This window comes from Ursus arctos, unplaced genomic scaffold (genome assembly GCF_023065955.2).
Source record: "Ursus arctos isolate Adak ecotype North America unplaced genomic scaffold, UrsArc2.0 scaffold_28, whole genome shotgun sequence".
Classification (NCBI taxonomy): domain Eukaryota; kingdom Metazoa; phylum Chordata; class Mammalia; order Carnivora; family Ursidae; genus Ursus; species Ursus arctos.
Genome location: NW_026622963.1, coordinates 19,578,379 through 19,601,170, shown reverse-complemented (window position 1 = coordinate 19,601,170; position 22,792 = coordinate 19,578,379). Strand labels below are relative to the sequence as shown.

At 41.2% G+C, this 22,792-nt stretch overlaps 1 protein-coding gene across 2 annotated transcripts in view; it reads left to right on the top strand.

The window, feature by feature from the left end:
- Positions 1-18,497: 18,497 nt before the first annotated feature.
- ENTREP2 (endosomal transmembrane epsin interactor 2) overlaps positions 18,498-22,792 on the top strand; it is a 446,783-nt gene continuing 442,488 nt past the window's right edge. For both annotated transcript variants that reach the window (XM_044388362.2, XM_026510327.3), the window contains exon 1: positions 18,498-18,716. In XM_044388362.2, coding sequence (XP_044244297.1) covers positions 18,498-18,716 — 219 coding nt within the window. The remainder of the gene's footprint in view (positions 18,717-22,792) is intronic.

Below are 22,792 nucleotides of genomic sequence, written 5' to 3'. Positions count from 1 at the left end.
CTTCCATTTTCTCCATAACCTTGCCAAGAGCTGTTACTGTCGCCAGTTTGAGAATACCCTTTTTAGTGGCTACAAAGTGGTGTCTCATTGTGGCTTTGATTTGCATTTCCCTAACAACTGATGAGGTTGAACATCTTTTCATACACTTATTGGCCACCTCTATATGTCCTTTGGAGAAATGTCAGTTCAGACCCTTTGCTCATTTTTCAATTGTGTTGTTTTGTTATTGTGGAGTTGCATGAGTTTTAAAAACATGTATGTATTCTGGGCATTAGACTCTTCTTTTTTTAAGCTTTATTTTTTTAATAATAATTTTTATTTTGTTATGTTAGTCACCATACAGCATTAGACTCTTATTAGCTATATAATTTATAAATCCTTTTCCTCTTTCTGTGGATTGTCTTTTCATTTTCTTGATCAGTCTTTTGAACAATTTTTAATTTTGATGACGTCCAATGTATCTACACTTTCTTCAGTGCTTGTGCTTCAGATGTCATTACTAAGAAACCATTGCCTCATTCAATGTCATGTAGATGTATAGCTATGATTTTTTCAAAGCATTTCACAGTTTTTGTTCTTATATTCAGGCCTTCAATGCATTTTCTCACAGGTAGAGAACTTTCCTTTTTATTTTTATTTTTTAACATAGTCTTATATTAGTTTCAGGTGTACAATATAGTGATTCAACAATTCCGTATATTACTCAGTGCTCATCATGATAAGTGTACTCTGAATCCCCATCACCTGTTTCAGCCCCCCCCATCTCCCCTTTGCTAACCATCTGTTCTCTATAGTTAAGAGTCTGTTTCTTGGTTTGTCTTTTTCCCCCTTTTGTTCATTTTTTAAAAAAAATTCTACACATGAGTGAAATCACGTGGCATTTGTCTTTCTCTGACTGACTTATTTCACTTAGCATTATACTCTCTAGCTCCATCCATGCTGTTGCAAATGGCAAGACTTTTTATGGCTGAGTAATATTCCATTGTATATATATATATATACCACATCTTTATCCACGTTCCTATTGATGGACACTTGAGCTGCTTCCATAATTTGACTATTGTAAATAATATTTCAATAGACATAGGGGTGCATGTATCCTTTTGAATTAGTGTTTTTGTATTCTTTGGGTAAATACCCATTAGTGTGATTACTGGATCATATGGTAGTTCTGTTTTTGATTTTTTGAGGAACCTCCATACTGTTTTCCACAAGTGTTGCTGAGGACATGCTAAAAAAGGAACCCTCACGCACTGTTGGTGGGAATGCAAACTGGTGCCCCTTCGATACATTTTTGAGTTAAGTTTTATATGTGGTATAAGATAAGGGTCCTCATTTAGTCTTAGTTCTAAGAAGAACTATATATTTAATGCTCATTACCTGTTCTTATGTTAATGTCTCTGTAGTTATTTTGGTTGTTTGAAGTTCATGAATTAATAAGATTCTTCAGGAAGGGCTCATGGAAATGATATTTCCTGAGTTTTTGCACACTGATAATAGTTTGTTCAGTTTTTATTAGAGATAAAATCCTTGGGTGACATTTCCTTTTCTGATTATCTCAAAATTCCTTCTATTATTTTTTTGGCACAATGAATTATTGCCAAATATTTTATTTCCCTTATGAGCCACTTGTTCTTTTGGCTTCAATACCCAAAGGATATCTTCTTTTTCTTAAGAGTACAGTAAATTTAACACATCCTTTCAGCCATATGTTGGATCTTCTTTAATACTCCTCAGTATATGCTACTGTTCATAAATCTTTTTAAACTTTTATGTATAATTTAAAAAATTCCTTTTCACTTTTTATCACTTCTAGCTTATCAATTGTGTTTATTCACTTTTGTACTTCAAGTTTAGCCTCTATTACTGAAGCCCCTTCCTCCTTCTCTGTTTTACATTTATGTTCAAAATCCATTTTTAGTTAATTTTTGAAAAAGTTGAAGTCCATCTTTTTTTTTTTTGCTTATAGATGTCCAATTGTTCCAATACCATGTATTGAAAAGGCTCTCCTTCCTTCTGCATTGAACTGCTTGTACGTCTTTCTCAAAAATTAATTGCACATATTTTTGTGGTCTCTTCTGAGTTCTCTATTTAGTTCCACTGATCTATGTCTTTATCCCTCTGCCAAAACCACAATATCTTCTTTTTTTTCCTTCCAAGATTTTATTTAAATTCAAGTTAGTTAACATATAGTGTAGAATTAGTTTCAGAAGTAGAATTTAGTGATTCATCACTTACATATAACACCCAGGGCTCATTACATCAAGTGCCCTCCTTAATGCCCATCACCCATTTAGACCACCCCCCTACCCACCTCCCCTCCAGCAACCCTCAGTTTGTTCTCTATAGGTAAGAGTCTCTTATGCTTTTCCTCCCTCTCTGTTTTTATATTATTTTATTTTTCCTTCCCTTCCCTTATGTTCATCTGTTTTGTTTCTTAAATGCCACATATGAGTAAAATCATATGGTATTTTCTTTCTCTGACTTATTTCGCTCAGCATAATACACTTTAGTTCCATCACATCATTGCAAATGGCAAGATTTCATTCTTTTTGATAGCTGAGTAATATTTCACGATAGATACCACATCTTTTTTATTTTTATTTTTTATTTTATTTTATTTTTTAAATAATTTTTATTATGTTATGTTAGTCACCACACAGTATATCCTTAGTTTTTGATTTAGTGTTCCATGATTCATTATTTGCGTATAACACCCAGTGCACCATGCAATATGGATACCACATCTTTTTTATCCATTCATCAGCTGATGGACATTTGGGCTCTTCCCATAATTTGGTTATTGTTGACAGTGCTGCTATTAACATTGGGGTGCATGTGCCCCTTCAAATCAGTATTTTTGTATCCTTTAGATAAATACTTAGTAGAACAGTGGCTGGGTCATAGAGTAGCTCTATTTTTAATTTTTTGAGGAACCTCCATACTGTTTTCCAGAGTGGCTTCTCCAGTTTGCTTTCCCACCAACAGTGTAAAGGGATTCTTCTTTCTCCACATCCTCCCCAATATCTGTTATTTCTTGAGTTGTTAATTTTAGCCACTCCGACTAGTGTGAGGTGGTAATTCATCATGGTTTTGATTTGTATTTCCTTGATTATGAGCAATGTTGAGCATTTGTTCATGTGTCTGTTAGCCATTTGTATGTCTTCTTTGGAGAAATGTCTGCTCATGTCTTCTGTCCTTTCTTAACTAGATTATTTAATTTCTTGGTGTTGAGTTTGATAGGTTCTTTACAGATTTTATATACTAGCCCTTTATCTGATATGTCATTTGCAAATATCTTTCCCCATTCCATAGATTGCCTTTTAGTTTTGTTGCCTGTTTCCTTTGTTGTGCAGAAGCTTTTTGTCTTGATGAAGTCCCAATAGTTCACTTTTGCTTTTGTTTCCCTTGCCTCCTGAGATGTATCTAGTAAGAAGTTGCTATGGCTGAGGTCAAAGAGGTTGCTGCCTATGTTTTCCTCTAGGATTTTGATGGGTTCCTGTCTCTCATTTAGGTCTTTCATCTGTTTTGAGTTTATCTTTGTGTATAGTATAAGAAAGTGGTCCACTTTCATTCTTCTGCATGTTGCTGTCTAATTTTCCCCACTTGTTGAAGAGTCTTTCTTTCCTGCTTTGTTGAAGATTAGTTCACCGTAGAGTTGTGGGTCCACTTCTGGGTTATCTATTCTGTTCCAGTGATCTGTGTGTCTGTTTTTGTGCCAGTACCATACTGTCTTGATGATTACAGCTTTGTAATATAGCTTGTAATATAGCTTGAAGTCAGAATTGTGATGACACCAGCTTTGGTTTTCTTTTTCAACATTACTTTGGCTATTTGGGATCTTTTCTGGTTCCATACAAATTTTAGGATTGTTTGTTCTAGTTCTGTGAAAAAAGTTGATGGTATTTTGATCGGGATTGCCCAGAATGTGTAGATTGCTTTGGATAGTAGAGACATTTTAACAATATTTGTTCTTCCAATCCATGAGCATGGAATATTTTTCCATTTCTTTTTGTTTTCTTCAATTTCTTTCATAAGTGTTTTATAGGTATCAGAGTACAGATCTTTTACCTCTTTGGTTAGGTTTATTCCTAGGTATCTTATGATTTTGGGTGCAATTGTAAATGGGATCAATGCCTTGATTTCTCTTTCTGCTGCTTCATTACTGGTGTATAGAAATGCAACAGATTTCTGTACATTGATTTTGTATCCTCCAACTTTGCTGAATTCCTGTATCAGTTCTAGCAGTTTTTTCATGGAGTCTTTTGGGTTTTCTACATAGAGTATCATGTTGTCTGCCAAGAGTGAATGTTTGACTTCTTCCTTGGTGATTTGGATGACATATTTCTTTTTGTTGTATGATTGCTGAGGCTAGGATTTCTAGTATTATGTTGAACAACAGAGGTGAGAATGGACATCCCTGTCATGTTCCTGACCTGAGGAATGATGCTAAGAATGATGTTAGCTTTAGGTCTTCCATATATGGCCTTTATGATGTTGAGATATGTTCCTTCTATCCCTACTTTCTAGAGCATATTTATCAAGAGAGGTTGCTGTATTTTGTCAAATGCTTTTTCTGCATCTATTGGGAGGATCATATGGTTCTCATCCTTTCTTTTATTACTGTGGTTTAGTACTTTTAGTACTGTTGGTTTTCATCAGCTAGTATCTTGTCGAGAAATTTTGCATCCAATTTCATCAGGGATATTGGTCTGTAATTCTCTTTTTTAGTGGGGTCTTTGTCTAGTTTTGGAATCAAGGTAATGCTGGCCCCATAGAATGATTTTGGAAGTTTTCCTTCCATTTCTTTTTTTTTTTTTTTTTGGAATAGTTTCAGAAGAATAGTTACTAATTCTTCTTTAAATGTTTGGTAGAATCCCCCTGGAAAGACATCTGGCCCTGGACTCTTGTTTTTGGGGAGATTTTTGATTACTGATTCAATTTCTTTGCTGGTTATTGGTCTGTTCAAATTTTCTGTTTCTTTTTGTTTCAGTTTTGGTAGTTTATATATTTCTAGGAATTTATCCCTTTCTTCCAGATTGCCCAGTTTGTTGACATATCATCGCTTATAATATTCTATTATAATTGTTTGTATTTCTGTGGTGCTGGTTATGATCTTTCCTCTTTCATTCATGATTTTATTTATTTGGGTCCTTTCTCTTTTCTTTTTGATAAGTCTGGCCAGGGGTTTATCAATTTTGTTAACTCGTTCAAAGAACCAGTTCCTAGTTTTGTTGATCTGTTCTACTGGTTTTTCTTTTTTTTTAATTTCTGTATCACTTATTTCTGCTCTAATCTTTATTATTTCTCTTCTTCTGCTGGTTTTAGGCTTTATTTGCTGTTCTTTTTCCAGCTCCTTTTGGTGCAAGGTTAGGTTGTGTATTTGAGACTTTTCTTGCTTCTTTTTTAAAAACTTTTTTATCTCAGAGAGAAAGAGCACAAGAAAGTACAAGTAGAGAGGAGGGGCAGAGGGAGAGGGAGAGGGAGAAGCAGACTCCCCACTGAGCAGTGAGCCCAATGTGGGGATCGATCCCCGGACTCTGGGATCATGACCTAAGCTGAAGGCAGACACTTAACTAACTGACTGAGGCCCCCAGGTTCCCCTTTTTCTTGCTTCTTGAGGAAGGTCTATAATGCTACATAATTCCCTCTTATGATTGCCTTTGCTGCATACCAAAGGTTTTGGACTGTTGAGTTTTCATTTTCATTTGCTTCCCTGTATTTTTTTATTTCTTCTTTAATTTCCAGATAACCCATTCATTCCTTAGTAGGATGTTCTTTAACCTCCATGTATTTGCAAAACCACAATACCTTGATTACTATTGATCTAAAGTAAGTTTCAGTATCAAGTAGAGTGACTCCTCCCACTTCATTCTTCTTTTTTAAGACTAGTCAGCTATTCCAGGGCCTGTGCCTTTTCATATAAATCTAAAAATAATTTTGTTTATGCCTAAAAAAAGCCTTGCTGGGATTTTGATTGGAGTTCCATTAAACCAATAGAAAAATTTAGGAAGAGTTGACATCTTTACTATGTTGAGTCTTCCAATCTGTGAACACAGTATGATTCTCCATTTGTTTAGGTCTCTTTTGACTTCATCATTGTGATAGTTAATTTTATGTGTCACCTTGGCTGGGCCATGGGGCCCAGATATTTGGTCAAAAATTATTTTGGATATTTCTTTGAAGGTGTTTTTTGAATAATATTAACATTTTTAAAATGCTGTGCCTTTTATTCCTGTAACTTATTCATTCCATAACTAGAAGCCTGTATCTCCCACTCCCCTTCACTCATTTTGCACATATGCTCATCCTCCTCCTCTCTGGCAGCCATTAGTTTGTTCTCTGTATTTATGGGTCTGTTTCTGCTTTTTGTTTGCTTGCTTTTATTTGTTTTGTTTCTTAGATTCTACAAATAAGTGAAATCATATGGTATTTGTCTTTGTCTGACCCTTAGCATAACATCTTCTAGGTCCATCCATGTTGTTGCAAATGGCAAGATCTCCTTCTCTTTTTATGACTCAGTCATATTCCATAATGAACTAGCAGAATGAGAAATCAAGGAAGCAATTCCATTTACAATTGCACCAAAAAGAATAAAAATTATTAAAATTATTAAATAGAATTTAACCAAGGAGGTGAAAGGCCTGTATTCTGAAAACTGTAAAACATTGATGAAAGAAATAAAAGATAACACCAATAAGTGAAAAGTTATTCCATGCTCATGGAACGGAAGAATTAATATTGTTAAAATGTCTATATTACCCAAAGCAATCTACAGATTCAATGCAATCTCTATCAAAATACCAATTGCATTTTTCACAGAACTGGAATAAATAATCCCAAAATTTGTATGGAACCACAAAAGACCCTGAATAGCCAAGGCAACCTTGAGAAAGAAGAACAAAGCTGAAGTTATCACAATTCTCAATTTCAAGATGTACTACAAAGCTGTAGTATTCAAAACAGTATGGCGTCAGCAAGAAAATAGTCACATAGATCATTGGAACAGAACAGAGAGCCCAGAAATGAATGATATTAACATTTAAATCAGTGAACTTTGAGTAAAGCAGAGTACCCTTCATAATGTGGGTGGGCTTCATCCAATCAGTTGAAGGTCTTACTAGAACAAAGGTTGACTTTCCTGAGCAAGAAGGAATTCTGTCAGCTGATAGCCTTAGGACTCAAATTACAGCTCTTCCCTGGGTCTCCAGCCTGTTAGCCTACCCTGAAGATTTTGGACTTACCAATCCTCCACAATGTGTGAGCCAATTGTTTAAAACAAATCTCTCTCTCTTTGTATACATCCTATTAGTTCTGTTTCTCTGGAGAACTCTGATTTACACAATCATCATTTTGTAATTTTCAGCATACAGATTTTTTACTTTTTTGTTTTGTTTTGTTTTAAGGATTTTATTTATTTATTTGACAGAGAGAGAGCACAAGCAGGGGGAGCAGCAGATGGAGAGGGAGAAGCAGACTCTCCATTGAGTAGGGAGCCTGATGTGGGGCTTGATCCCAGAACCCTGGGATCATGACTTGAGCCAAAGTCAGATGCTTAACCAACTGAGCTATCCAGGCACCCCTGCCTTTTTGTAAGTATAATTAATACACAGTGTTATATGACTTTCAGATCCTTTATCCTTTTTGTTAAATATATACCTAAGTACTTCATTTTCTTTGGAGTTATTGTAAAAGGTATTGTGTATTCTGTTATTAATTTCAGTTTCCATGTGTTCATTACTAGTTATAGAAATGCAGTTGATTTCTGTGTGTTGATCTTTCAGTCTGTGGGCTTGCTGAACTTGCTAGGAGCTTTTTTGGTAGATTTCTTGGGATTTTCTACATTGGCAATCATATCATCTGCAAATAGGAACAATTTTATTTATTCCTTTCCAGTTTACATGCCTTTCATTTCTTTTTCTTGCCATATTGCAGTGGCCAGAACTTCCTGTAAACCATGTTGAATAAAGTGAGAATGGATATCCTTCCTTTATTCCTGATCTTTGAGGGAAAGCACTCAGTCTTCCATCATTAATTATGATGTTAACTTTTAGGGTTTTTTCAGATGATCTTATCAGGTAGAGTTTTTTTTTTATTTCCACCTTTTCTGGGTTCTGTTCCTTCTTTTCTACATTTTATAATTTTGATTTATGTTTTTCTTTTTTTTAATAATAAATTTTTATTATGTTATGTTAGTCACCATACAGTATATCCTTAGTTTTTGATGTAGTGTTCCATGGTTCATTATTTGCGTATATGTTTTTCTTGCATTGTTTTTAAATGTCTGTCACCTTGTTTTCAAATAGTAAGTTATCATTTTGATCTATTTTGTAGTCATATCTTTCTTGTATGCTTTTATTTATATATACATATGTTATATATATATCTATTATTTATATAGGGATGTTATTCTGTTCCTTGTTCTCTTTTTTTAATATACTCTTTAAGATCTAATTCTTCTTCATTCCTATGAGAAAAGAGTAGGAAAGGGACTTTCACATCCTTTCCAGGGTAGGGGATCATTATCATCAAGTCTGGAACCTCCTAGGAAGTGGTTTTGGACTAGACCCCATATTTAAATCACTAAATGATTTCTGGCTTCATTTCTTAGTTCATTTATTCAAAGGCTATTGAAATAATTATATAATTGGAAGACTAGAACTAATAAAGGCCTTACCATAATGCCTTTCAAATTATAGATGGAAATTAATCTATATGAGATACGATGCCTGGCCTAGGGTCTTATTGATCTGCACATGTTTAGGGCAATGTCTTGCACATGGTATCACTCAATAAATATTTATAGAATAGATGGGTGAAGTCAGGAAGAAAAGTAAAAAATAAAAATTCTTTAAGAAATCCATGTCAAACAAAAAATATTTATCATATCTTTTATTCTAACAAGGCACTATTCTGAGCACTGTAGGAAATCCAAAGAAATATTGATCTTGGAGTCTCTCCTTAAACTTGTGCTACATTTGAGGAAATAGCTTACTTTGCTTTTCCCTATGGTGGCCTGGAAGATGGACGTCTTCCATATTTGCTGGACATCTGTAATCTGCTCTTCGTCTACCAACAGTGTCAAAGCTCACCCTTCCTCCTATTTTGGTTTGATTTGGCTTGGCACTTGATGCCTAACCTGTCTTCATCTGGTTGCAGGGTTTGCTTAACCTGCTTTTTGGTCTTTTCTGACCTAACTCATTCTTCATGGGCCAAAGAAACTGAATTGAACAGGAGTGACTTCACATAGCAGTATTGTCACACTAACAGAAAAATAATGAGCATGTAGCATTTGCTGTAGGCTGGTGCTGTTCTAAGTACTCTAGAGAAATTTAATCATTTAATGCTTACAAAGGAGCTTATAAGGCAGGGACTATTACTACCTTCAGTAGGAAGTGGTGGAGCTGGGGTCTGAACCTAGGCAGTATGACACCTGCATTTGTGCCCTAACTACTCTGCTGGATTGCCTTTGAGATGTAAGAAAAGACCTAGAGGAGAAATAAAGTTTGCATAGATGATGAAGTAGGTCATTCTCAGCAGAAGTGGTTCACTAATGTCCAGAGGATTAAAAAGGAAAGGCCAGTGTCCTGCTGGAGCAGAAGGCTAGGGAAACATGTTGGAGAGGGCAGAGAGAGAAGTTACGTTTGCTGGATGGTCTGGGCTGCCACTTAGACTTTCTTGCATGCAGCATACACTTTAGTTGCATGAAAAAAGCCAACAAATCCCTGAAGAATTACATCTCAGCAATGTACTGTTGCTGTGAAAAGTGGGACCAATCATGTAATTGACACCAAAGATTAGCGACTCCTAATGTTTATTTTCAAAAGACTTCCCATTTATCCATGAGCAAAGTGTTTCATATTTGTTTCCTACTTAAAAGAAAAAAAAAAGCTATTCAAGTAGTTCTGGTTGAAGGTGACTCCCATACTTCAAAACCAAATGATAAATTTTATTCCATTATTTCCTGTTCAGTTGATGGATGAGAATTCTTTAGTTTCATGTGGCTTGACTCATAATTTTGATACATTTTCCCTAAAGGCAAAACATTACTTTCATGTATAATTTTGTTTGAGTCAGTATGTATGAATATGAGTAACTGCTTATTCTAATGAAATCATTACAATGTATGTTCTAATAACCTGATTTAATAGTGCTAGTTGAGTTAATTTAAGTGGAACTTACCTCTTAGCCTCTTTGTACTCCCTGACTAATCCAGCACCATTTATTTCTCTGGAGCTTCTCATAAAATTCTAGTCAGTAGCTCAGAAGTATTAAAAACTTCAATTTTAACACAGAGTGTAAGATATAGAATTCAATTGAATAAATCGTAATCGAATACCACTATCTGCTAAGGACTATGCCAGGTGCATTAGGGGATTGCAAACATGAATGAAACTGTGTTTCTGTCTGTAAGGAACTCATTACTAATGGAATAATGTTACCCAGCATTCATAAAGTGCTTTAATGTTTGCAAAATACTTTTATATATTCACGATCTAATTTAAATCTCATCACAGAGCCTATGAGGTATCATAAGTGCTTCAAGTCCTGTCAAAATTAGACCGCTTTCCTTCCTGCACTAAATTGTCCTTTAATTAGTTTATTAAGTATAGAACACTTTGGGTATTGATATCTTAATGTTGTCTTCTTATCCATGAATACAGTGCCTTTCAATTTCTTTAGGCTTTCTTTGATTTCTTTCAGCAGTATTCTGAGCTGAAACGTTTGTACAATTTTCAGTGTACTAGTCTTTCACCTCTGGTTAAATTTATTCTTAGATAACAATGAGATAGACATCTTATAACCCAATGAGCAGTTAGACAAGTCAAAGTTTTCATACATGCATTATTGTATATTAAAGTCCAGAGATGCCCACACTGGCTTCCAACCCTGCAGTTACAATTATCTAAACAAATCTGCTTCAGAGCTGGTGATGACCAGAGGACACGGGGGAACAAGTTAAAGTTACTGATTTTCAATTCTATACGTAGAGTTGGAATTACTGGTCATGTGATAATTCTATGTTTAGCTTTGAGGAACTGCCAGACTGTTTTCCATCTGCACCATTTTACATTTCCACTAGCAATGAACAAGGGTTCTGATTTTTCTACATCCTTTCCAACATTTGTTATTTGCAGGATTTTTTTTTTTATTACCATGATAGTCATCCTAGTGTTTATGAAGTGGTATTTTATTGTATTTTTTCTCATTGTGGCAAAAAATATATATAATGTAAAATTGTTCATTTTAACCATTTTTAAGTATATAATTCAGTGGCATGAACTACATTCACTTTGTTGTGCAATCATTACCACATCATCTCTAGAACATTTTTATCTTCCCCAATTGAAACTCTGTATGCATTAAACACTAATTCCCCACTTTCCCCTCCTCCCTGGCACCCACCATTCTACTTTCTGTCTCTATGAATGTGACCACTCTAGGTACCTAATATAAGTGGAATCGTACAATGTTTGTCCTTTTGTGACTGGCTTATTTCACTCAATATAATGTGCTCAAGTTTCATCCGTGTTGTAGCATGTGATAGAATTTCCTTCCTTTTTAAGACTGAATAATATTCCATTGTATATATATGCCACATTTTGCTCATCCATTTGTCCATTGATGGACACCTGAGTTGTTTCTGCATTTGGCTATTGTGAATAACACTGCTATAATCATGCAAATGCAGATATCTCTTTAAATCCTTGCTTTGAATCCTTTTGGATATATACTCAGAAGTGGACTGTACGGTGACTAACATAATGTAATAAAAAAACATTAAAAAAATAAAAAAATAAAAAGGAATTTAATCAGTAAAAAAAAAAAGAAAAAGAAGTGGAATTGATGGATTAAATGGTAATTCTATTTTTTTAAGATTTTATTTATTTATTTGTCAGAGAGAGAGAGACAGGGAAGAAGCACAAGCAGGAGGAGCAGCAGGCAGAGGGAGAAGCAGGCTCCCTGGTGAGCAAGGAACTCAATGTGGGATTTGATCCTAGGACTCTGGGATCATGACCTGAGCTGAAGGCAGATGTTTAACTGACTGAGCCACCCAGGTGTCCCTTAAGTGGTAATTCTGTGTTTAATTTTTTGAGGCACTTCCATGCTGTTTTCCGTAATGTCTGCACCAATTTATATTCTCACCAGCAGTGCACAAGAGTTCCAGTTTCTCCGTATTCTGGCCAACACTTGCTATTTTCTGTTTTTTTTTTTTAAATTAATTAATCAATTAATTTTTATTTTTTAATTTTTTTTATTTTTTATTTTTTATTTTTTTAAAGATTTTATTTATTTATTTGACAGAGATAGAGACAGCCAGCGAAAGAGGGAACACAAGCAGGGGGAGTGGGAGAGGAAGAAGCAGGCTCCTAGCAGAGGAGCCTGATGTGGGGCTCGATCCCATAACGCCGGGATCACGCCCTGAGCCGAAGGCAGACGCCCAACCGCTGTGCCACCCAGGCGCCCCAATTAATTTTTATTTTTTAAAAAAACCTTTATTTATTTATTTTAGAGAGACAGAAAGAATGGAGGGGAAGGGCAGTGGGAGAGACTCTTCAAGCAGACTCCCTGCTGAGCCCAGAGCCGGACACAAGGCTTGACCTGATGACCCATGACCCATGAGATCATGACCTGAGCCAAAACCAAAAGTTGGACACTTAACTGACTGAGGCACCCAGGTGCCCCAATTAATTATTTTTTATAACAGCCATCCTAGTGGATGCCAGATGGTATCACATTGTGGTTTTCATATTCATTTCCCTAATCAGCAATGTTGAGCATCTTTTCAAGTGCTTATGGGCCATCTGTATATCTTCTTTGGAGAAATGTCCACTCAAGTCATTTGCCAATGTTAAATTGGGTTGTTTGTCTCTTTGTGTGTGTGTGTGTGTGTGTGTGTGTGTGTTTTAAAGATTTTATTTATTTATTTGACAGAGAGAGAGAGGATAGTGGGGGGAACGGCAGGCAGAGGGAGAGGGAGAAGACTCACTTACTGAGCAGGGAGGCTGATATGGGGCTTGATCCCAGGACCCTGGGATCATGATCCAACCTGAAGGCAGACACTTAACCCACTGAGCCACCAGGTGCCCCATGTTTGTCTCTTTGTTTTTCAGTTGTGGGAGTTGTTTATATATTCTGGATATCGAATCTTTGTCAGATATATCATTTGCAAATATTTCTTCCCATTCTATAATTTGTCTTGTTACTTACTTGATAGCATTCTTTGATGCACAAAAAAATTTTAATTTTTATGAAGTACAAGTTGTCTATTCTTTCTTTGTTTCTCATGGTTTTGGTGTCATAGCTAAGATTCCACAGCCAAATCCAAAGTCATGAAGATATACATCCATGTTGTTTTCTAAAAGTTGTACAGTTTTTGCCCTCATATCTAGATCTTTGATCCATTTTGAGTTAATTTTTATACATAGTGTGAGTTTGGGGTCCAACTTCTTTCTTTTGCATGTGAAAATCCAGTTGTCTCAGCCCTGTCTTTGAAGAGACTAGTCTTTCTCCATTGAATAGACTTGGCACCCATGTGAAAACTCAGTTGACCTAAGGTAGATGGATTTATTTCTGGACCTTCAATTCTATTCTAATGGTCTATCTATCGTATGTCTGTACCATACTGTTTTGATTATTATAGCTTTGTAGTAAGATTTTAAATCTGGAAGTGTGAGTCTTTCCAACTGTTTCTTCTTCTTCAAGACTGGCTATTTGGGGTCATTGCAATTCCATATGAATTTGAGGATTGACTTTTCCATTTCTGCAAAAAAGTCTCTTGGAGTTTTGATATGGATTGCATTGTATCTGCAGAACACTTTGGGTATTGACATCTTAGTATAAAGTCTTGAACACAGTATCTTTCCATTTAGTTAGGTCTTTAATTTCTTTCAGTAATGTTTTATGCTTTTCAGTGTACAAGTCTTTCATCTCCTTGAATTTCCCAGGTGAGTTATTCTTTTAGATGCTATTGTAAGTGGAATTGCTTCTTGTTTTTCAGATTGTTCATGGTTGGTCTATAGAAACACAACTGATTTTAGTGTGTTGATCTTATACCTTACAATTTTGCTGAATTTATTACTTCTAATAGCTTATGGATTCTTTGGGATTTTCTATAAATATAGGATCACATCATTCTGCAAACAGAGATAGTTTTAGTTCTTCCTTTCCAGTTTGGATGTCTTTTATTTCTTTTTCTTACATAATTGCTCTGGCTAGAATTTCTAGCACAATGTTGAACAGGAATGTTGAAGGTAGACATTCTTATCTCATTCCAGATCTTGGGAGAAAGCTTTCAGTCTTTCACCACTGAGTATGGTGTTAGCTGTGGGTTTTTCATAAATGCCCTTTATCATGTTGAGAAAGTGAATTTTTAAGATGCTATTCGTAGAAATAACGTCCTTATTCTTGAGGGCCCTGGACTCAAAATTTATCTTTCTAACTCTGTTTGTCTGCCAAAACCAGAAATGCAAGTACCCAGGGCAGGAGATTCCAATGTGGTGCACTCACCTCTCTGATTCCGTCTCCTCTTGAACCTTGGCCTAGTGTTTCCCCATTATGTCTATAACTCTTTGATACTTTTAAGAAGATATTTAAAAAATTTTTTTTTCATCTGGCTTCTTAGTTGTCTTTAGCAGGAGAATTTGCAAGGCTGATGTTCCTGGAAATGGTCATTCTCTGCCGATTACTACTCTTCCAGAGTTGGAGATGGTGAAATCCAAGTACCACTTTTTTCTGCCTTATAGTATGAAGGGACAAATCTATTTTTCATCCATCTATGGAGAGGTATGTGGAAAAGAGCAAGACTCTGAACACGGGCACTGTAGGTGAGGCATCTGTGTTACTCATCTTCCTGCTGGTGCAAGCAGGCACGCAGCCTCCCTTTCAGTAAAAGCTCAGCCACCTTGTCATGCTATGCTTAAGAACAATGGTTTCATTCTATTCGTGTCATCTGATCTAGGAAGAAGAAAAAGCTGCTATAAGTTGGTCCCCAGGGTCTCCAAGAATCTCTCATAATACTAGGACATGTATTATGGCAGCCTTTTGTTTATTGTTTTTAAAAGATTTATTTATTTATTTTAGAGGGGGTAGGCAGAGGGAGAGAGAGAATCCCAAGCAGACTCCCCACTGAGTGAAGAGCTGGATGTGGGGCCTAATCCCAAGACCCTGAGATCTCCACCCTCAGTTGAAATCAAGAGTCAGACACTCAACCAACTGAGCCACGCAGGCACCCCTAATGTAGCCTTTTATAAAAGAAAAACAAGGAGGAGCAAAGAGGGTCAATGAGTTGTTAGGATCAGTGAGGGCTAAGCCAGCTCTCTCACTCCCTCCTTCCTTCCATCCTTTCTTTCTTTATGATTCACTTCCGTGAAATTGACTCACTCTATTTATATCTCCAGATCCCAATTGTTTATCAAGAGAGTGTCGGATGTTACATTTAAGACAACCGAATTTTAAAATTCTCTACAACACAGAAATGATTTCTAAAATGGCAAAGTGATTGTAATTTCTGGATCAGGCTTTCCCTCCGCCCCCAAGTCAAATTTCACAGAGAAAGGAGATCCCTCTCCTAACCCACCTACACCCAGATCCTCTGCTGTGCTGAGGAGCTCTTTCCATGCCATTTATAAATAGAAGGAATTGATTCACATAGATTTGGAAGCACAGCTGATACATACGTGGGAGTTCACTGGAGGTTTCACCGTTCGGTACTCTCCCCAGGATGTCCCAACTGGCACCACCCTGTATTTAGTCCACGTTTAATTCATCGCTGACGCCTCCCAAACATCTCGAATCTATCCAGCTCTGGGTATCTCCATCTCTACCTTCAGCCCAAGTACTGTCATTTCTTGCCTAGATGACAGCAATGACATGTGAACTCGACATTCTCTTGGGCATCCCTCAATCCATTTTCCGTAGAGGATGCTTTTAGGCAGAAATGGCTTGAGCAATGGAAAAGGCCCACAGTGACCACCTGGCTGAATACAGACAGGCCCATCAGGGGACCCACCTCAAGATATCCATAGGCCCTAACTGACCAACGGGCTACTGACAACTAGGCGGTTACCAAAAAAGGGACAATTCTATACATCGCCATACCTCCTCACCATCCCTCCTTAAAAGCAGCTCCCTCCCACTACTTCCTTGCAAACAGCCTCTCCTCTGTGGTCCTGCCCACCACTCCCTGGCATTGTAGTCAGTAAGCTTCTACCTCCTTTGTTCTGTCTCAGGTGAATTCTTTTGGCTTCCACCCAATTGTTACTCCACATTTGGGGGCCCCCAACCGATCAGAGAGATACCCCATTTAGACAGCACCATTTTCTATATTGTGGTCAGAAAGCTCCTTCTAAAGCTCCTTATTATCTGGTTTTCTGCACCATGTAGAATTCTCCATCACACTGCACCTGGCCACAATTGGCCTTGGAACAATTATCTGTGTATTGTCAATCTAACCACTAGACTGAACATTCTCTAGCTTGTTAGCTTTTGCTAATCCTTACATCATCAGTGTCTCGCACATAGTGGGTGCTTAACATATTTTTTGAATACTACATAATGTCAATAAACTCTATGTAATTTACTTATTCTGCTTATTGTACTATTTCTCTCCTTCTACGGAGAAGACCTGGGTTTTGTCTGTTTTGTTCACTTATGTACTTAATCGAAGAGCCTAAGAGTGCCTGGTGCTTAGAGAGTCCTTTGTAAACTATTGTGGGAATAAATAAATGAAAGAAGGAGGAAGGTGACTCCATTGAGAACCTAACCTCCTGGCAATCCAGGATCTTGCATTGGTATTGTTCCAAGCCCTTAAAAAGTGCTGCCTGAGAATTTCTAGATAGAGAATGTCTCCAGGAAATTTGAATTTGTACTCTGGTAACTCGAAAGGATGCCAGCCTGAGGCTCAGCCATGCCATAGATAAAAACTGGAGGAAAAAGCAGCATTTGGCCAGAGGCCAACATTTTGAGGTCAGCTACTTTATCTGTGGGATTCCCCACCCCCAGTCCATCCCTTGGCCATCCCTTTAAATTGGAAAATAAATCCCATCCTCGCTAAGGTGTTGGCTGATAAAGGCTTGAGCTATTGCCCCTTCAAGAGGAATTTGCATTTTAATAGAGGCTCGTCAAGCCCCAAAGGAATCAATATCTCTGACGGTGAAATGTCAAGCACCAGCAACTGAGATGTTCTGGGGCGCTGCTCTCCAGTGTTTCGGATCTAGCAGGGAACTCCTTCAGTTCCACCGTGAGACAGTGGAAAAATGGCCTGGGGGAATGACCTACCATTGCCCTTTATTCCCAGGGACGTTGCCTTTTTATGCCGGATCCCTTCAGATTTCCCAAAACTCGTGGGTCTCTTAATAGCACAGTGTTTTTCAACACCAGTGGTTTTAAAGTTGTCACATCAACAGGGCCACAAAGAGAATTGTGACATCAAAACTTCCAAGTTTTCTTGGTACCTCAAAGAAGCCGATAATCAATTTAAAACCTTATACTGGCTAAAGGGAGTAGGGATGATTTAATAGGTCCTTAATGACATCGTTCATTTGAATTCGTTTGGTGCAATTTGTTTTAAACCCAAACTTTTCACTTGATCAATAACCCTGCAAACTAAAGGTGGGTAAGAGACATCTGTTTGTGAACCGGGAATGTTTTAAATGCCGAGTCCTCCCGGGCCCAGTTCTCAGCGGATGGCTTGGGAAATTGCGGAACTGCAGAAAAGCGGCATCTTGGATCTTGGAATTCCGCATTCGGTAGAGACTGCTGCGCGTCACACCTGGGGCAGCATACTTGGATTTCACCTCCTCTCCGCTCCCCGCCTGGCCGCGGAGTGTCCCCAATCCCCACCTACGCCGCGGAAGGCGCCCATCCCGGGCTGGCCCCAGGCTCGGCCGGCAGCTCGGTCCCTGCGGCTCGGCCCGCCGGCGGGCCCTGGGCTCCCACCGACTGAGGGTTCGGCCGCGGAGGCTGCTGCCCTCGACCTTGAAGCGCCTGCAGTAGCTACTCCGGTCCCGCGCAGAAGGCGAGAGCGCCGAGGCCGGGCCGCGGGGACCGCACCTGCGCCCACCCGCTCCGGGCTCGCTCTCCTGCCCCGGCCCCGGCCCGGCGCGCGGCGGCGGGGCTCGCGCCCGGGGACGGCGGCGGCTCGCCCCCGGCACGCGGCAGCTCGCGCCCGCGCTCGGGCGGGGAACGCGCGGAGCGGGCGAGAGCGGGCGGGAGAGGGCGCAGCGCTGCGCGGCCGGCGGGCGGGCGGCCCTGCGGAGCAGCGGCGGCGGCATGGGCGCGGGCACGGGCAGGGGCAGCCGGTGTCCGGCTTCCCGCCCGGCCCGGCCCGCTCCCGGCGCGCGGCCGCCGCAGCCCCCGCGGCCCGCGGGAAGGCCGTCCCCTCGCCCGGCGCAACTTGCCTCGGACGCTCTGTGAGGAGAGGCGGCGGCGGCGGCGGCGGCGGCGCGCGCCGGGGCCGGGCTGGAGCGGGGCGAGGCGTGCGGGCGCCCGGAGCGATGCCTCGGGCCGGCGGTCCCCGCGCGCCGCGCCCGGCCGCGCTGCCCCGCAGCCTGTCCCGCCTGCGTGAGTGCCCGGGCCGCTCCCGCATCGTGCTGGCGCTCGGGGCCACGCAGATGGCGCTCGGATGCCTCATCGTGGCCGTCAGCTTCGCCGCGCTGGCGCTCACCACCTCGGCCCGCGTCCGCCACTCCTGCCCCTTCTGGGCCGGCTTCTCGGTGAGTGTCTGCTGCCGGGGCGGGAAGGTGCTTCGGGCCCCAGGGCTGCAGCCCGCCCGGGTCGGCACCGCGGGCTCCAAGTTCGGGGCGCGAACGTCCGGGGCCAAGCTGCTGCAGCGCGGGGTGCAGTTCAGAAAACTCTGGTCTGAATAACTCCGGGGACCTTACTCACCGCTCTCGGAGCATCGCTTTCCCTTTCCTATAGCGCTGATCCCGAGTTACTTTTCTTGGAAGAAACCGAAGCTAGGCGCCCGCCCTCCGCCCAGCCTGCAGTGGCCCGGGGGACCGCCGGGTGAGGGGTGGGCGGCGGGCGCGCGTCCGGCCGCGGGGTCTGCCCTGGGCTCTGGGGGACTCTGCGCGCTGGGGACCCTCGACTCTCCCTGGCCCGACTCAGTGCACACCCAGCAGCCAGGAGGCCAGACCGAGGCGGGGAGGTGGGGTGCGATCCCCGTGCGGGGCTGCAACTCGGCGCGCGTCTCGCCTGCGCGGCGGCGGGAACTACGGGCTGGGGGCACGGGACGCGTTCGCCCCTGCTGCGGGTCAGTCCGGGCGCGGAGTCCGGCCGGCCCCCCTGTGGCCGCTTACAGACTTGGCATCGGGGACTTGGCGTTTCCCGCGTGCGTCCGGAACGCTGTGTGGGCGGCGGGACTGGGCAGGCGACCCGAAACCGGCGTCCGGGGGCGTGTTTTCTGAGCTCCACACCTCGACGGTGACCGATTTTCACGCTGTTGACCCCCAAACTAGAGAAGCCAGGGACTAAAAAGCCTCCATTGGAGAAAGCCATCAGGAGACACCTATTATAAGGAAGCGACTGTCCACGAGAGTTAATTTTTAGGGGGATTTTTATAGCCTTGTGATGAAAGTTGTGTTTTCCTTATATTGATAAAGAGTGGACATATGGAAACGGAAAAAATACATGGAGAGCAGACATTTATGAAGAGAAGCTCTTGTTCTGAGAAGTCTTGACATCTGTAACTACATTTGGTTTATGGTGCTGAAGCACATAGAGCCTTAAACTGTAAACTCAGTATGTTTTAATTCCTTCTCCAGAAATCCAAACTAAGCCTTTGTAATGAATGTTTACTGTTTGTTCTTGAATGTTGAAATTTAGCAGTTCTGCTTTGCTTTTTCATGTTGTTGTTCTTTTGTAATGGCCTCTGTTCTCCAAGCCCATTGCGTGGCTTTTGATATGAGATCTGAGTAAAACTGACTCTGTGACACCCGGATCGATACAGGTGCGGTCCTTCATTCTAATGGGGGTATTAATTTTCAAAGCTTATTTCAGACCACGGTGGAGTCTTGGAGAGCTGATTAGAAACAACAGTATGTGTGGCCACAGCTCAGAGTGTTTAGATCAGAAAGAGGACGTCGAAGGCAGGAACGGGGGAGCCATGATTCAAATGGGCCGCTATATATAGTTTTCACACATCTGTTGCTCAGTTTTTAGCATTATTTAATATGCATTATTTTCATATCGTCTGTTTTGTGGGCACTGATGTTTACGTCTGCTGGAGCCAGCCTACAGGTGGCAGACTGGTAAATTAGCTTCACTTCCTGGCTCCTCCCCGAGCCTCCCTTTCTCCCATTTAGCTTTAGCTATGATTTTTGGTACTCCCAAAGGGCATTGAAAAACAGCTGCCTTTTAACAATAAACCTAAAAGGGAAAACATTACCTGGACACGATAGAAAAACTGTGTGAAAAGTGTACATTCACTCCATTTTCGTTTGAAGGGGTAAATTGTAAAACAGTAATTCACCTTGAATTTCCAGTGTTATTCCTTTCAACAAGTATAACCTATTAGTTTTAACTTCCCCGGATTCAGAGTAATTCTGCAAATATCTGCTATGTGCAGCCATTCCTCTAGGCTCTGGGGATGACACTGAACACAACAAACTCTGCTTACATTTTTGAGATTTTAAGCTAACGTCTATCCGCTATCTCCTACTCTGCCCCCTCACATCCACTTTCTCATTGCCTTGTTTTCTTTCTTCAAAATTAATCTGCCACAAGCACCTTTAAGATTCGTTTACTACAGTATATACACTATTTTTCACATCTTGTCTCTGCCCTTTGCAGAAATAGTGGTTGGTTGTGTTGGGACAGGTTTGCATGTTAGCTTGGCTGTGAGTGGTAACGTTGGCCTCTCTCTCTCTCTCTCTCCATCCTCCGAGACCTGGAGACTGCCCTGCAAGGATATTTTTCACTTAAGAATGGTGACTAGGGTGTCTGGCTTTATTCTGAAATCTGCCCTGTGGGGTGAGGGCCACACGGGGGTCCTCTGCATCTTCTGTAATGAAATGTGAGGGCTCTGTAGCAAGCTCTAGATTTCTAGGCCTTCTCTGTGGTTTGTACATGGTGAAGAATCACTGTAAAAATAACTTGCCTCTATTTAAGACAAAATAATACATACAAAAGAGCTCACATATTTTGAGCACATACTATGTGCCAGACATTGAGCTGAGTGTTTTATATGGTGTGATAGCACGTTTCATCTGTGGTCCTTGGTACTCACACTCTTGTGCAGATCCCTCCACTTGAATTTGGACTAGGCTTCTTCTTTTTTTTTTTTTTAAGATTTATTTATTTATTTATTTACTTATTTGACAGAGAGAGACAGCGAGAGAGGGAACACAAGCAAGGGGAGTGTGAGAGGGAGAAGCAGGCTCCCCCCCCCCCCCCAGCAGGGAGCCCTATGCGGGGCTCGCTCCCAGGACCCTGGGATCATGACCTGAGCTGAAGGCAGACGCTTAATGGCTGAGCCACCCAGGTGCCCCTGGACTAGGCTTCTGACTTGCCTTGGCCAGTAGAATCCTGAAAGTGGAGGCAGTCTCAGGGCTGGGCCTAAGCCCTAAGAAGTCTTGGCAGCTTCTTCTGGGGACACTGAGATGGAGGGTGAGTAAGTAACTTGCTATATTAGTCAGGGTTCTCCAGAGAAAGAACCGATAGCTTTCTCATTCATCCTCTTGAGGAACTGGCTGACATCGAAGCCAAGAAATCCCATGATCTTGCCATCTCTAAGCCGGAGAAACCAGGGAAGCTGGTGGTGTAATTCAGTCTGAATGCAAAGGGCCAAGCACCAGGGGGCCAACGGTGTAATTCCTGGTGGGAGTCTGAAGTCTGAGAGCCAGGAGTGCTGGTATCTGAAGGCAGGAGAGAATGGATATCCCAGCTCAGTCCCTGGGTTCAAATTCACCTTTCCTCTGCCTTTTTGTTCTGTTCAGGCCCTCAAAGGATTGGATGATGCCTGCCCTCCTGGGTGAGGCCAATCTTCTTTACTCAGTTTACTGATTCAAATGCTAATTTCCTCCAGAGACATCCTCCCAGCCACACCCAGAAACTATGTTTTACCAGCTATCTGGGCATCCTCTAGCCCAGTGAAGTGGACACATAAAATTAACTGTCACACCTGCTCAAGGTTACCCAGCTAAGTGGCCACTGTCAACTTTGAACTCGGTCGCTCTGACCTTAGAGGCCATACTTCTAGCCCTTAGACTTAACCTGCCCCCTTAGGCAGAGGCAGAGAGGATAGAATAAAGCACTGTGGTAAAGAGTCAAAGGCAAAGCTCCTCAAGGAGGTCATACCCCAGTTTCTTAGGAGAAACACAAAACATGCCTGCAGAGGTGAACATTCAAGAAAAATGTGGAGAGGCATTGCATTCGGGAAGGATATGTAAGGTTCAAGGAGCACCTTGGCTAAGTTGGAGATGGGGGGGGCGGAGGGGTGAGGGGAATAGGGGGCGGGAGCAGGGGTGGGGGGCAGCAGGTCTGGTAGAGGGAGCATTTGCTACTTCAGCCATCTGTGGACCACCTTCAGACAGTGTTGCTGCCCCAGGTCCTTGCTACCCAGCTAGGAGTCGGGAGGTGGATCGTCTCCCTCGCGGATGAATGCCTGGCCTGTTTTGAGAGAGGATGATCTGTATGAACAGTTTAAGAGCCTCACGGAGCTAGGTCTTGAATAGTTGTCCTTTAGCAGAGCCGCTTCGTTATGTTTCTTTGAAAATTTTGTAAGGCCCAGGACATCAGAGACAAATTCACATTGTGAATTATCCACATGACCAGTGACGTACATGGATAA